The sequence below is a fragment of the Corvus cornix genome, chromosome 17 (assembly GCF_000738735.6).
Source record: "Corvus cornix cornix isolate S_Up_H32 chromosome 17, ASM73873v5, whole genome shotgun sequence".
Lineage (NCBI taxonomy): Eukaryota > Metazoa > Chordata > Aves > Passeriformes > Corvidae > Corvus > Corvus cornix.
The window spans coordinates 10,682,756-10,695,289 of record NC_046346.1 but is presented as its reverse complement, the minus strand read 5'-3'; the positions used below and the strand labels follow the sequence as shown (position 1 = coordinate 10,695,289).

Sequence of the window (12,534 nt, the reverse complement as noted above, 5' to 3'; positions counted from 1 at the left end):
CTGTGCTCCCCCAACAACTTTAATTCTCACAGATACACGTGGGATGAGCCCCTGGCACCAGGAGGCCGGGGCAGAGCAACCACTGGCTTCACCAGCTTTGCCATGCCAGGGAGGTGGGAGCACCCGGCACGGGGACAGTCCGGTGATGGCGGAGAATGGGCGAGTTCAACACAGAGGAAAATCAGGAGAGCCTGGAGCACCGCCGAGCACGGGGAGCCCGCTGCCACCGCCCCGGCGCCGCATGCAGCCGTGCCAGCTCCGGGCTGGCACCACAGACAGAGGAGTCAGTACCCTTCATCTGCCCAGGTGATCTCGTAGTCGGGATACTCGGCCTTCAGCTTCTCTGTGGTCACAGCATGGTCAGCTCGTCCAAAGCCCTGCATAGGAAAGAGGGTTCCCAAGGAGAGCTGGTGGGTGACCACCTGCAGGGAAGTGTGGCAAGTCCCCAGGGCAGCTCCGGCAGACCCCAGCAGCAGAGAGACCGCAGAGCCTGTGCCAACCCCTCTGTGGCAGCTCTGCCTCACTCCAGCTGAGGCAGGCATAGCACCCAGGCAAGAGGACAGTGCCACCCTGAAACTGGGAAAACTGGGTGCACTGTGCACCACCCTGCCCTGGTCCTAGCTGGGCTCTGCACTCAGCACAGCTGGTGCTGCAGCACAGCCCTGGGCCAGGGTCAGCATCCAGGGACCCACCATGCTGGTGATGTCCCCGGGGGTGCCTCCAGTCACCCTTACAGGGCCCCTACAGCACCTGACACTCCTGCAGGAAAGCTCTCAGGACACACAGAAAGTGGGGACACGGTTCTTGTGCAGCCCAATCCCCCCTGGCAGCACCCAGCACTGGGCACAGCCACTGTGGGACCCCACGGGGGCTCCGTGTGTGTGGCAGCCCCACAGGCAGGTGCTGGGGGGGGTTCATGGGGTGACCCCGCTCTGGCCAAGCACCGCCCACCCGAAAGGGCTCTGCCAAGTCTCCCCTCCCTGGGGCACTCGGGAGAAGCCCAGGAGCCCCGGGAGCGCCGCCCCGCCCGCCCCTTCCACCCCGAGCGGATGCGGTGCCAGCTCGGCCGCGGACAGTGGGATCCACACCGGAGAGGGAGATGCCGCGTCCACGCGTGGGTGCCCCCCGGCTTCCGCTTACCACCGAGTACCCGTAGACGTGGATCTTCCTCTCTTCGGGCCGGTGGGAGACGCGGCCGCCGCCCAGGCACTCGCAGCTCAGGCCGTGCCGCGCCAGCTCCTCCGCAGTGCGCTCGAACAAGTCGGCTGCAGGGAGGGAGCGGGGGAGGGCGCGGGGACCCCCCGCCTCAGCCGGCGCCCCGGGACGGGCCAGACCCCCGGCAAGCCCCTGCCCGCCCCCGGGGCCTGCGGCCGCTTCTTTCGGCACCCCCGAGCCAGAGGCCCCACCCCGCACTCCCGACTTCCCTCACCGTGGTACTCGGCCCAGCCGTGGCCTCGCACGACGTCCTTGGCGGGCGCACCGGCCCCGCGCACCCGCAGCAGCACGTACTTGAAGACGCCGTCGCCATCGATCTGCACGTCCGGCACCCGCGACAGCGCCGCGCCCGCCATGGCCGCCGCTCCTCGCCTCGTCCGGCCCGGCACCCAATCAGCGCCCGGCCCCTCCCCGTGTTCCCGCCCCCTCCGCCCAGTGCCCAATCAGCGCCGGCAGCGCCAGGCCCCGCCCACAGCAGGGGTCCCGCCGGCGGCGGCTCCGGGGCGGAGGTTGGGCCCGGGCCGGGGAGCGGGGCCGGGCGGGTGCGGGGCCTTGGTCGCGGGCCCGGATCTGCCTCCGCTTCCCTGATCCCCGCCCCGGGCAGACCCGGCCCCGCCATGGTCACCCTCACTGGCGATTACCCCCGACCCCGGTCAGACACCCCCCCGCCCGCCCCCCGCGGATCCCGCACCGCGGCCGCTCCCCGCCCTCCCCCGGCAGCGTCCAGAGACCCCCAGCCCTGCCGCGCTCTGTGCCCAGACACCGCGTGGGGTCCCGGGACGCCCCAGGTCACCCCCAGCACCTGACGCTCCCGCAGTAACACGCCCAGGACACACAGACACGGTGGGGACACGGTCCTGGTGCCGCCCAACACCAGCCCCTGGGTATGGCCGCTGCGGGACCCCCGGCGCTGGGGGAGCCCTGGGGCAGGCCCGGGGGCCTCTGGGTGTGTGGCAGCCCGGTGGGCAGGCGTTGGGGGAGTGTGGGGTGCCCCCGCTCTGGCCAAGCACCCCTCACCCGAGGGGGCTCTGCAGGGGCTCGCCAGGCTCTGGGCTCCAGGGCAAACTTCGGGCTGTGCTCCCGTCACCCCCCGAATCCCCCAGCACTGCCGGCCGTCCGCAGCCCCCTCCCCTTGGTGTAACAGCCGGGGGGGTTCTGACAGGACTACAGAGGGGGTGCGCCCCGCCCTGCGTTCACATGATGTCGTCCAGGAGGTTGGGGCTGGCCACCCAGTCGAGGGTGCGAGGCTCGGAGGCCGCCATGATCATGCACATGAACTGCTTGCCCGTCCTCTTGTCGATGGGGTAGATGGTGGTGGGGGTGAAGCGCTTGTTGCTCTCCACGAAGTCGCAGAGCTGCTCGTAGACAGCAGGGAACTCGTGCCGCAGGAAGACGCCGCGGATGCGCAGCTCCCGCTGGATGTTGATGAAGCAAACCTCCCGCGCCTTCCGGCCCTCCTCCCCCTCCTTGTCGATGTCCGCCGTTCCGGGCGGTGGCGTTAGGATCAGCGTTTCCATGTCCCGCTCCTTCTTCAAGATCTTCTTCTCGGGGCTGGAGGAGGCTAAGGCCACCTTGGCGTATTTCCTGACCGTCGGCACCTGCATCTTCGGTGACGGCCTCTCTGGCACTTTCTGAGTGACGGCCACGGTTACATTCAGCAGGAAACATTCGTTGGGGTCGTACTGGTTGCCTGTCTCCCGCAGCTCCTGGGCATAGTCCCCCAGGTTGTCCGAGTAGCTGTCCAGCTCCCGCAGGGACAGGTACGTGGGGGACATCAGCAGGCTCTCCAGCCCAAACTGGAGAAAGTTCTCGGCCGAGCCCGCATTGGGGAAGCCCAGGAAAAGGACGCCACGGCCGCGGGAGAGGTATCCCACCTTGGCGATGCGCGAGAAAGCCTTGTGCACCTCGGTGTTCTCGCGGCAGAACTGCAGGACGTGGCGGCAGACGCTGCCCACCCGCCCGTAGACGCAGCTCGCCTTGTGCGTGTCCCAGTCCTCGCGGCGGCAGTGCCGGGAGCAGTAGTAGGTGTAGCAGCTGTGGCACGATTTGAAGTAGAGGCAGGCGTTGAACATGGTCTCCGTGCGTCGGCACTTGGCATTGGAGCACATCATCATGTCGTCCTCCTCAGCGCTCAGGTCGGGCGAGCAGTTCTCTGGCGACTTCTCGAAGGGGCCGGTGGCCGGCGGGGCGGGTGGGCGGCGCGGGGTGCCGGCATGGGAGGTGGGGCCCGGCTGCTCCTTTGTGGGTCGGGGTCCCTCGGGCACTGTGTGAGGGACCCGCCTGCCCTCGCTCCGCCGGGGGGGGCCCGAGGCGCTACTGCTTAGAAGCTGCTTCAGCTGCTCCGCGAGGCTGTCCCTGTCCCCGGCTCGGTGGCCTGGTGCCGGCTTGTAGTCAATTACAAGGTCGGTGATGAGCTCGTCCAGCTGCTCCAGGCTGCGCTGGCGCCCCGAGCCGCTTTCCCTGGGGCCGGGCTGTGGGGCGCAGGGCACAGCGTAGGGCCCGCGCTCCCGCCCCGCGTCCAGCATGTCCCAGCTGGCCGAGCGCCTCTCGCTCCGGCCCAGCCCATCGGCGCGGATGTCGTTGTCAGTGATGGTGATCTCCGGCGTGACGTACCAGGAGCGGCCTGGGGGCCCGCGGCTGCCATCGGCGTGCACCCGCTCGAGGATGGAGCTCTCGGAGAGCGACAGGGCCGCGTAGCGCTTGGGCGAGCTCGACAGGTTGATCACCACGGGCTGCCGGCGCTCCTCGGGGGATAAGGCACGGTGCTGTTCGTGGGCGAGCAGGTTCTCGTAGCTGCGCCCACGCTGCAGGGCCTCCTCCCTGCGCGCTGCTGGCGCCAGGATGTTATCCCAGGATTTGGAGTAGTGCTGTGTCTCCCGGCCCAGCCGCGGTGGAGTCACGCCGTAGCTGGCATGCCAGGAGGAGAACATGGCCTCGCGCCCGGCCGGCTGCGGGGTGAAGCGTGACAATTGCAGGCTCTGGTAGGGCAGCGTGGCCCGTTCGGGGCAGTACCAGTCCCCGAAGTGCAGGGGCTGCGCGCTACGGGGCGGGGGACACGTGCGCGACAGCACCTCCCGCTCCCGGTACTTCCCGTAGTCCTCGGCATAGAGCAGCCGGGCGGAGGAGCCGAGGGCCGGGTATGTCCGAGCGTCCTCGGCGTAGAGGGTTTTAACAGGGGTCCCACGCGGGGCGTAGTAGCGGGGCTCATCCCCATAGAAGGTGCGCGCAGGTGCCTCCTGCACCGGGTAACCCCGCGCCTCCTCCACGTACAACGTCCGGGGCGGCATCGTGTGAACAGCAGCCTTGGCGGGGTCCTCGGTGTAGAAGGGCTGGGGCACGGCGTGGCGGCTGGGGTAGGGGTAGCTGGCATAGCCAGAGCTGCGGAGGGGCATGGCAGGGCTGGGGCACCGCGCTGCCTCCTCTGCGTAGAAGAACTTGGCTGGGACTCCGGGGGCCGAAAAGGTCATGCAGCCCCTGTCCGGGTACTCCCTGAATTCCCGTGAGGCTGGCACGGGCACGGTCTGGTACGCCAGTGCCCGGGGATCTGGCTCGTAGTACTCCCCGGGGTAGGGCAGCAGCGGGGGGTCTCCGCTGTAGGAGTCGCTGGGGGTGGGCGTGCGGGACGCGGACGCCTGCCGGCTCCCTGGCACGGCCAGGCTGCGGGTGGCCCCGGGGGTGCGGGGCCAGCGCGGCGGCTCCGGACGGTTCGGGGCTGCCCGCAGGCTCCGCGCCGTGTGCACCAGCACTGCCTCGTCCGGCTTGATGTCCACTCGGCACTTGACGTGGGGGCTGGCGCCCACCTTGGCCCCCGGCCCCTCCTCGTAGCAATTGCTGCCCAGGCAGAGCGGGGAGATGCGGCTGACGCTGCTGCGCTGCGGCTGCAGCTTGATGGGGTGAACCTCGTTGGCCAGCGCCCGCAGGGGCATCGGACCCTCGCGGCGCGGCGAGGGATCAGTGTGGGAGGGCTCCCGTGCCACCCGCAGCACCTCCCGCCCACGGCGGGCTGGCGGCGGTGATGCCGCCACGGTGATGGGCACCGGGGTCAGGGTGGACTTGACCCGCGGGGCGCTCTTGGAGCGGGCGCGGCGCTTCGGCTCGCTCCGCGGCGCGGGGGCTCTGCCGCTGTAGGGGTCTGGCTTCGGCGGCACCTGCCTGCCCGGCGGCCCCGGCGTGGGCTCGGGCATGCCGGGGCGCGGGCAGGCGCGCTCCATGGCCGGGGGGGTGCCCAGCTCTTCCAGCGACTCGATGAAGTCGAAACTCCTGCAGTGGCGCTTGTTGAAGGGCTGCGGCTCGCGGGACAGGGAGGAGGACATGGAGGCGTCACATTGTGCCAGGGGCTGACAGACAACAGAATCCCCAGGGGCTGCTGTCGCCACCTTGATGTCTTGGTACACCGTGGACACCAGGATGTCAGGTGGGTCTGTTCGTGTCATCTTAAAAGCGACTCTTCTCCCACCAGTTCCCTGTCACACGGCCTCAGAGGACGGTAGCCCACCCTGCAAGAGAACACATGAGGCGCCTCAGTCCTGGAGTGACCTCGTAGCTCCTGGCTCGGAGCTGGGGGTTGGCCATCCCTTCGGAAATGAGGGTTTGGGGGCATCCCCGCCTCCACTGCAGTTGTTCATAGTCAGTCAACTGGGGGAAGAAGCTGGAAAAAGTCTCCAGATCCAGGGTGTAAATCATGGAGTGGCTGGCAGGGCACCCACTAGGGCAGCCAGGGAACTCTGCATACCAGCTCAGCACAGTGAGAGGAGAACATAGAGTACTGTGCCCTGTTCCTGGGCCGCAGGACACAGGGACTGTCTTGCAGAATCACATGAACTGGCAGCTCTCAGCGGGGCTGTGGGGGTTCAACACCAGGGTTTTCCATGGGGAGTGTGTGCCCAGCCCCAGTGAGAGCACCGGAGTGGTGAGGAGTCTCCTGGGACTGTGTGCACCCACATCTCCACAGCAGCACTGTAGGTGGGAACAGGGCCCGGGGACAGGCACCATGAGCACCCACCATGGTGTCTGGGAAACCCCCACAGTCTGGAGCTCTGTGGGAGGCAGGAGCTACAACCCCTCCCTGTGGTGGCTGCACCCACTGTGGCCCACAAACACCCCTGTGGGGTGGTCACAGTGCTGGCTACACGGAGTTGTATCACTCTCTGGGTCTTCCAGAGCAGGGGTGGCCCCAGAGGTGGCAGAGTGCTGTGGTGGGTGCCCTAATCCGCATGTCAGCAGTGACTTCTGCATCACCTCCCTGTGCCAGAGGAGCTGTGCTAGCTCAGTACCCACTGTCTTTGTCATCTTCCATGTCCCATGGCTGTGACACGTCCCCTGGGCTGGAGAGTGAGTCTGACGATGGCTCCAGCTGCTGTGGGACATGGGGTCTGACACCCACTGTGTGCCAGCACCAAGCACCGCAGTGCTCTGGGACAATGCTGTTGGGTGGCCAGGGTGGGCAGAGTCCCCAGCCAGTGTGACACAGCTGTGTGACAATAAGGACATCAGCACAAGGTTCCCACCGTGCGCGGGGGGACAGAGGAAGGGGTTTGCCCACAGGACTAAGTGGGTTGTACCACTGACCTTCCCCACCAGCCCTTTGAGAGCTGCCAGGGGTTGCCACCAGCACTGAGGGATGTGCACCTTCTCTGCCCGCTGTGGGGACCCCCCAGCTGTCACCTCACCACATCCTCTGACCGTTGGGTGTTGCGGCCACCAAGGGCCTGGATGCGCTGGTGGATGCTGGCTGCTCTATGTTGCACTAAAGGTGGGTAGGAACTTGGCTTTAAAGAGCAGCAGAGGACCACAGGGAAGATATTTCTTGGAGGAAAGGGATTGGCTTTATTTGGCAAGAAGCATTGACTACGCAGAGATGGGGAGGGTTACCTCATCACCTGCACGAAAGATGGGGGGGGTGCAGATGCCAGAGCTGAGGTGACTCCAATGGGCTTGGGGTGTCTGTCCATGTGATGGGCTGGGGAGAGCAAGATGCCATGAGAAAGGAGATGGGTGTCCCAGTGCCTCCCTGCGGTGCTGGGAGGGCAGGTTTGCCCCAAAGAGGTGGCACAGTATTGGCTTTGCTGTGTTACAGTATGTGGGAGCTGGGCTGGAGCTGGCAAGGCAGCACCCCACGCCACAGCAATGGTGACAATGGCGTTGGGAAGCCCATTCCTGTGGTGTCGGGATGGCTGGTAGGCAGGGAACTGTAGCCCAGGGTCCTACCTGGTCCAGCAGCAGCAGTGAGGGGGTGGGTGAGCTGAGGTGGCCGAGGGGCCTGTGGCGGCTCCATCCCAGCACTGCAAAACAAACAAGGCTCGTGAGGTTCCTGGGACACCCCCAGCATGGTGGAGGGGCGGCTGCTGGGGCCATGGATGCCTTGTGAGCACATGGAGCACCCCAAGAGACCCCTGCAGCCACAGCCCTGCTGAACCAAGAACTGTCACCCAGTGAGGCCACCGTGCACATCCTTGTGCAGTGAGGTGTGGGCGCTGCATCCCATGGGCACCAGTGTCTTCCACCCACCCAGCAGCACCCACCGCCGGTGGAGCTGTGGGGTTGCCATGGTTTCTCCAAATTATTCCTCCTCTGCGAGGACAGCGTGGGTGAGGACAGCGTGGGAGCAGGGGGAGGCTGCGTGGGGAGCTGGGGCTCTGTGGCAGCGCAGGGAGAGCAGAGCCCTCACGAAGCCACAGGAACCCTCTGCCCATCGAGGGGGGCAGAGCCGGGATGGCCGCACAGTGTTGCCAGTGCCATCACGCTCACACACCCACCAGCCTCTGACACCGACTCCCCTCCGCAGGGAGAGCGTTTTACATCCCCTCTGCTCTCCAAGCTCCCGGTTGATGGGCACCGGATGCCCCCCTCATCCCCAGCGCTGCCCACTTTCGGCAGGCACCAGCCTCCCTACCCGGGGTGCCCACACGGTGTCACCCCGCGGATGTGACACCGGCCGGCAGCGCTTGCAGAGCGGCCAGTGCCCACGGAGTGGACGGGAGCCACCCGCCGTGGGTCCTGCCCTTGCTCCCGGCACGGCCCCACACGCTGCTGCCGCCGTGAGCGCCGGGTTCCGGCAGCACGAGGGGCTGGGCCGGGGTCGACCCCGCTGCCGGAGGGACCCACGGAGGGTGACGGGAGCTGGGTCGCTGCCTGCATATGCCACGTGTGGGCTGTGCGGAGAGGGGTGTGGACCCCCACCACCGCACCCCACACTGCCCGCGCACTGCAGTGCCCTGCCTGCCCCATTACCACGGCGAGCACTGCCCGCACACTGCTCACACTGCCAGGGGACAGAGCACGGTGCCTGTGCTCTGCCCCGAGCTGCCCAAACACACGGCCCTGCCAGTGCACAGCCTGCCCGTGTTGCCCTCAGCACTGCCCGGGCACTGCCCACTCGCTGCCTGTCCCTGCACGTGGCAAGGGCTGCTGCCTGCACATCCTGCTCTTGGTGCCCTGGCAGGGCACTGCCCCGCGCACCCTGCCCGTGCACTGCCTGGGCATTGCTGCCCACCCTGCCCGCACACTGCCCACCCTGCCTGTGCACTGCCTGGGCATTGCTGCCCACCCTGCCCGCACACTGCCCACCCTGCCTGTGCACTGCCTGGGCATTGCTGCCCACCCTGCCCGCTCGCTGCCCACGCACGTCCCGCTAAGCAGGCAGGAGCGCTGCAGTGGGTACAGTGTCTGCACGCTGCCTGCACATGCAGAGCGCTGAGCACGCTGCGTTGCCCCCCCGCAGCAGCCCCAGCACACACTGCGCTGCACCGGGCCCACTGCCCGCACGGCCCCGCGGGCACGGCCAGCAGCGCCAGCGCTGCCCCCAGCACTGCCCCAGCACTGCCCGAGTGCTGCCTTGAGCACACCAGCGGCACCTGCATCTGGACACGCAGCCAGGACAGCATCTTGCTGCAACCACTGTGCTCGAGCAGATGATGCCGGAGGTCCCACCAGCAGCTGCCGTGGGGGCAGTGTCTGTGCCCGCTGTGCCCTGGCACAGCCAACCCTGCTGCGCACGGGCCTGTGCACCATGTGTGTGCCAGCGGGACACCGATGGCCACTGCTGCCTGGGCACTTCCCGCACCGGGACCTGGCAGCCGCCACGGTCTGTGGTGAGGGAGCCCACTGTCCCCCCGCCCCTGCTCCGTATTCGTGGCAAATAGACACTCCCCGCTCTGTGCCAGCCCCAGGGCACACGCACGGTGCCCTATCCCCTGTGGCGGTTGCCCTCCCTGCACATCAGACAGCTCCTCCACACATTCTCTGTGCTCCCCAGCCCTGTGCCCCTGCCTGTGTCTCAGTCTCTGTGCCCCTGGCACTGCCACATCGCTCTCAGTCCCTGTCCCAAGTCGCCCAGGCACAGATGGCTGCCAAGCCCCAACCCAGCCTGTGCCCCCGGAGGGGTCATCCTGCCGGGGGGAGCAGCACCCCCAGCCCAGGAGTGTATCCCTGGTGCTGGCATCGAGGTTGGGGTGAGCAGCACCCCAGGGTGCAGGGACACCCCGACCCCTGGCCCCTCTAGTCCCTCAGCCTGGGGGGCACCCGCAAACGGGCACGGCCGGGGGGCAGGGGAGCCAGGGGCACCCCGAAAGGGCGGGTTGTGGGGCCGGGACTGGGTGGAGGGTGCATGGGGCGGCCCCCGGGGGGGGGGGGGGGGGGGCGGGTCTGTCCCAGGCGCTGCCGCAGACGCCGGGGCGGTGGCCCCGGCCACCCCCACCCTGCTGCGCACCGGCACCGGGCGGCACCGGGCCCGCTGGGCCGCGCAGGGCGCCGAGCTGGGCACCGGGGGGAGGGGTGAAATGGCCCGGCCCGAGCACTGCGGCGGGATGGGACGGAGATGAAGATGAGGTTGGGGCTGGGATAGGGGTGAGATGGGGATGGGTGTAGGTATGGGATGGGGATAGGGCACACGGGAGTATGGAGAACCCCGGAATACGGGTGCGATGGGGTGGGATGACTCGGCTAGGGAGCACGGGATGGGGATGGCCCCGGTGGGGCTGGAGGGATGGAGAGAGCACAGCTAGATGGGGACGGGGATATGGGGCACGTGGCGATGGTGTGAGGGGCCTGGCGGGTTCGGACGGCCCGGGAAGATCTCCAGGGAATAGGATGGGGATGTGGAACACGGGGGAGGGGGGCGAGGGGGGGCAAAGGGGGAAGATGGGATGTGATGCGATGCGAGGCGATGGTCGGGGGGGCCGCGAGGGGCTGGCCCGGTCGGGCGCCCCCGGGGTACAGCAAAACCCAGCCCCCTGCCCGGGACCCCCTTACCTTCTCCGCGCCCGCCGCTCTGGCGGCCTCCGCCGCATCCCCCAGCCGCCGCCGCCGCGCTAGGCTGGGGCTGCCGCCGCCCCGGGGGCCATGGCCCGGCTCCGCCCGATCCGGCAAGGCACGGCACGGCAGGGCACAGCACGGCTCGGCCCAACGCTCTGCCGCCGCTTGTTTTTCCATAAATACGGCAGGCGGAGTTACCGGCGGGGCCGGCACCGGGACCGGAGCCTCCCCCGGCACCGCCCCCGGACCGGTCCCCATCCCCATCCCCATCCCCATCCCCATCTCCATTCCCCCGCCCGGCTCTTCTCGGCCCCAGTCCCGGTCCCGCCCCCACCCCTCGCAGCATCCCCCCTCCCCCCGGGACCTCCGGGCAGGGTCTGGGGGATCCTCGGTGCCATCCCTCAGGGGCTTCCCCCGCACCATGGGTGTGAGTATTCGCGGGGCCGCCGGTGCCCCCGGGCTCAGCCCCACACCTTGCACAGAGACCCCACGGCCCCCGTAGGCACCTGCTCTTGCACCGGCAGCCCCCCAGTGTCGGAACACCCAGGCCTGTCCTGCCTGACCTTGCCCCATCACTGCGGCCGTGCGCGGCCGGGGCCGACTGGGCAGCGAAATCCCGGCTAAGCTCCTCCATGGGATGGCCTCGTTTTCCCAGAGGCTCCGCGGCTGTCGCTGCCTGTGGTGGCCGGAGCCCACAGGGATGCTCAGTGATGGAGACGGACGAAGGAGACACAGAACAGCTCCCAGCACACTCCAGCCCCAGCGTCTCAAACATAGCACGGCCCCTGCGCCACAGCTGTGCCTCAGTTTTCCCTTGTCACTTCCTCGAGCCTCCCTCCACTGCCCAGCTCCGGGGGCAGCCCCAGCACCTGTGGGTGCCCTGGCAAGGGGCCATGGCCATGGCCCTCGGAGCCACTGGGACCTGCCATGGCTCCGAGCCCTGATCCAAGCTGCTGCTCCCCACGTGTTCCTGCATGGCAGGTGCACCCCGCGATTTGCTTGATTCAAAATCCCTGTAGCCAAGACCCTTTCCTTCCTCCACTGCAGCACCAAGAACAGCCTTCCACTGTCTCTGGTGCCTGCACCAGGCAGAGCTGTGCTGGGGGGCCTGTGGCGGGCTGGCACTGCTGTGATTCCTGCAGGAATGTCCCTGGGAGCCGTGGGCTTTGCTGAGCCCACTGGGACCAGCAGTACGTGCCCTGGGGGCTGAGCACCAGGAACTCATCGCACTGACGAGTGGTACAGGAGCTGGGGGAGGAGCTGGGAGCAGGGGGCCAAGAGACCCCCGGGACCCCTGCACCATGTTCAGACGGGCCCCACCACCCCCACACGCACACTCCATTTTCCTCTCTGCAGGACACAGGGCTCCGGCTGCTGGTCCAGCCGCTCCCGCTGCCCCCGGCTTCCTGCCCCCGCGGTCCCCGCCGTGCTACTCCATCTGCTCCCACCTGCTGCCGCCCCGCGCCAGCCAGCCCCGAGCACCGCCGATGTGGCCGCTGATGCACGCGGGAGCACCAGGCTCCACATCCCCCGTGGGTGCAATCGCCCGAACGATGCGGGAGCCCATCCCTGCGGAACGCAGAGTCCCGGCACGGAGGAGTATGCTGCCCTTAGGGCATCCCCTACAGTGCCACCCTCTGTCCGTGCAGCTGTGGCCCTGGGTGACACCTGCATGGATTGAGGGCACCTGTCCGGAGCTCTGGGCTTTGGAGCGGCCACAGCTCCGAAATCAGAGAACAAACGGGCAGGGGACAGTGAGGCCATCTGCTCCCCGTGTGCGGCTGCTATTCCAGGCTGGAAAGTGCTGAGGGATCCAACTGGACCGCGGGCAGGTCGCCACGCACCGGAGATGGCAGCGCCATGTCATGTGCTCAGGGTGATGGGGCTGGGGACACTGCCTTCCCCTCCTCCCGCTCCTCCTCCCGCTCCTCCTCCCGCTCCTCCTGCTCCTCCTCCTCCTCCTCGAGTCAGCGGCAGCCTGTGGGAGAGAAGATCCCCCTCGAGGAGGTTGGAGCTGGGGGCTGCAGCCGTGCTGGCTGCTCAGGGCTGTCACCTGCCCTGAGCACG

General features: G+C 68.2%; 2 protein-coding genes across 2 annotated transcripts; both read right to left on the bottom strand.

Moving 5' to 3' along the window:
* Nucleotide 1: 1 nt before the first annotated feature.
* Nucleotides 2-1,825, bottom strand: PHPT1 (phosphohistidine phosphatase 1). The gene is made up of 3 exons (XM_039561618.1): nucleotides 1,430-1,825; nucleotides 1,141-1,265; nucleotides 2-377 (listed from the first exon to the last, which is right to left on the bottom strand). Exons 1-3 carry the CDS (start codon nucleotides 1,569-1,571, stop codon nucleotides 285-287), a joined length of 360 nt encoding a protein of 119 aa, XP_039417552.1. The 5' UTR covers nucleotides 1,572-1,825; the 3' UTR covers nucleotides 2-284.
* A 91-nt stretch (nucleotides 1,826-1,916) lies between these two features.
* Nucleotides 1,917-10,680, bottom strand: AJM1 (apical junction component 1 homolog). Its single transcript, XM_039561616.1, has 3 exons — nucleotides 10,465-10,680; nucleotides 7,423-7,496; nucleotides 1,917-5,711 (listed from the first exon to the last, which is right to left on the bottom strand). Exon 3 carries the CDS (start codon nucleotides 5,646-5,648, stop codon nucleotides 2,409-2,411), a length of 3,240 nt encoding a protein of 1,079 aa, XP_039417550.1. The 5' UTR covers nucleotides 5,649-5,711; nucleotides 7,423-7,496; nucleotides 10,465-10,680; the 3' UTR covers nucleotides 1,917-2,408.
* Nucleotides 10,681-12,534: the final 1,854 nt, after the last annotated feature.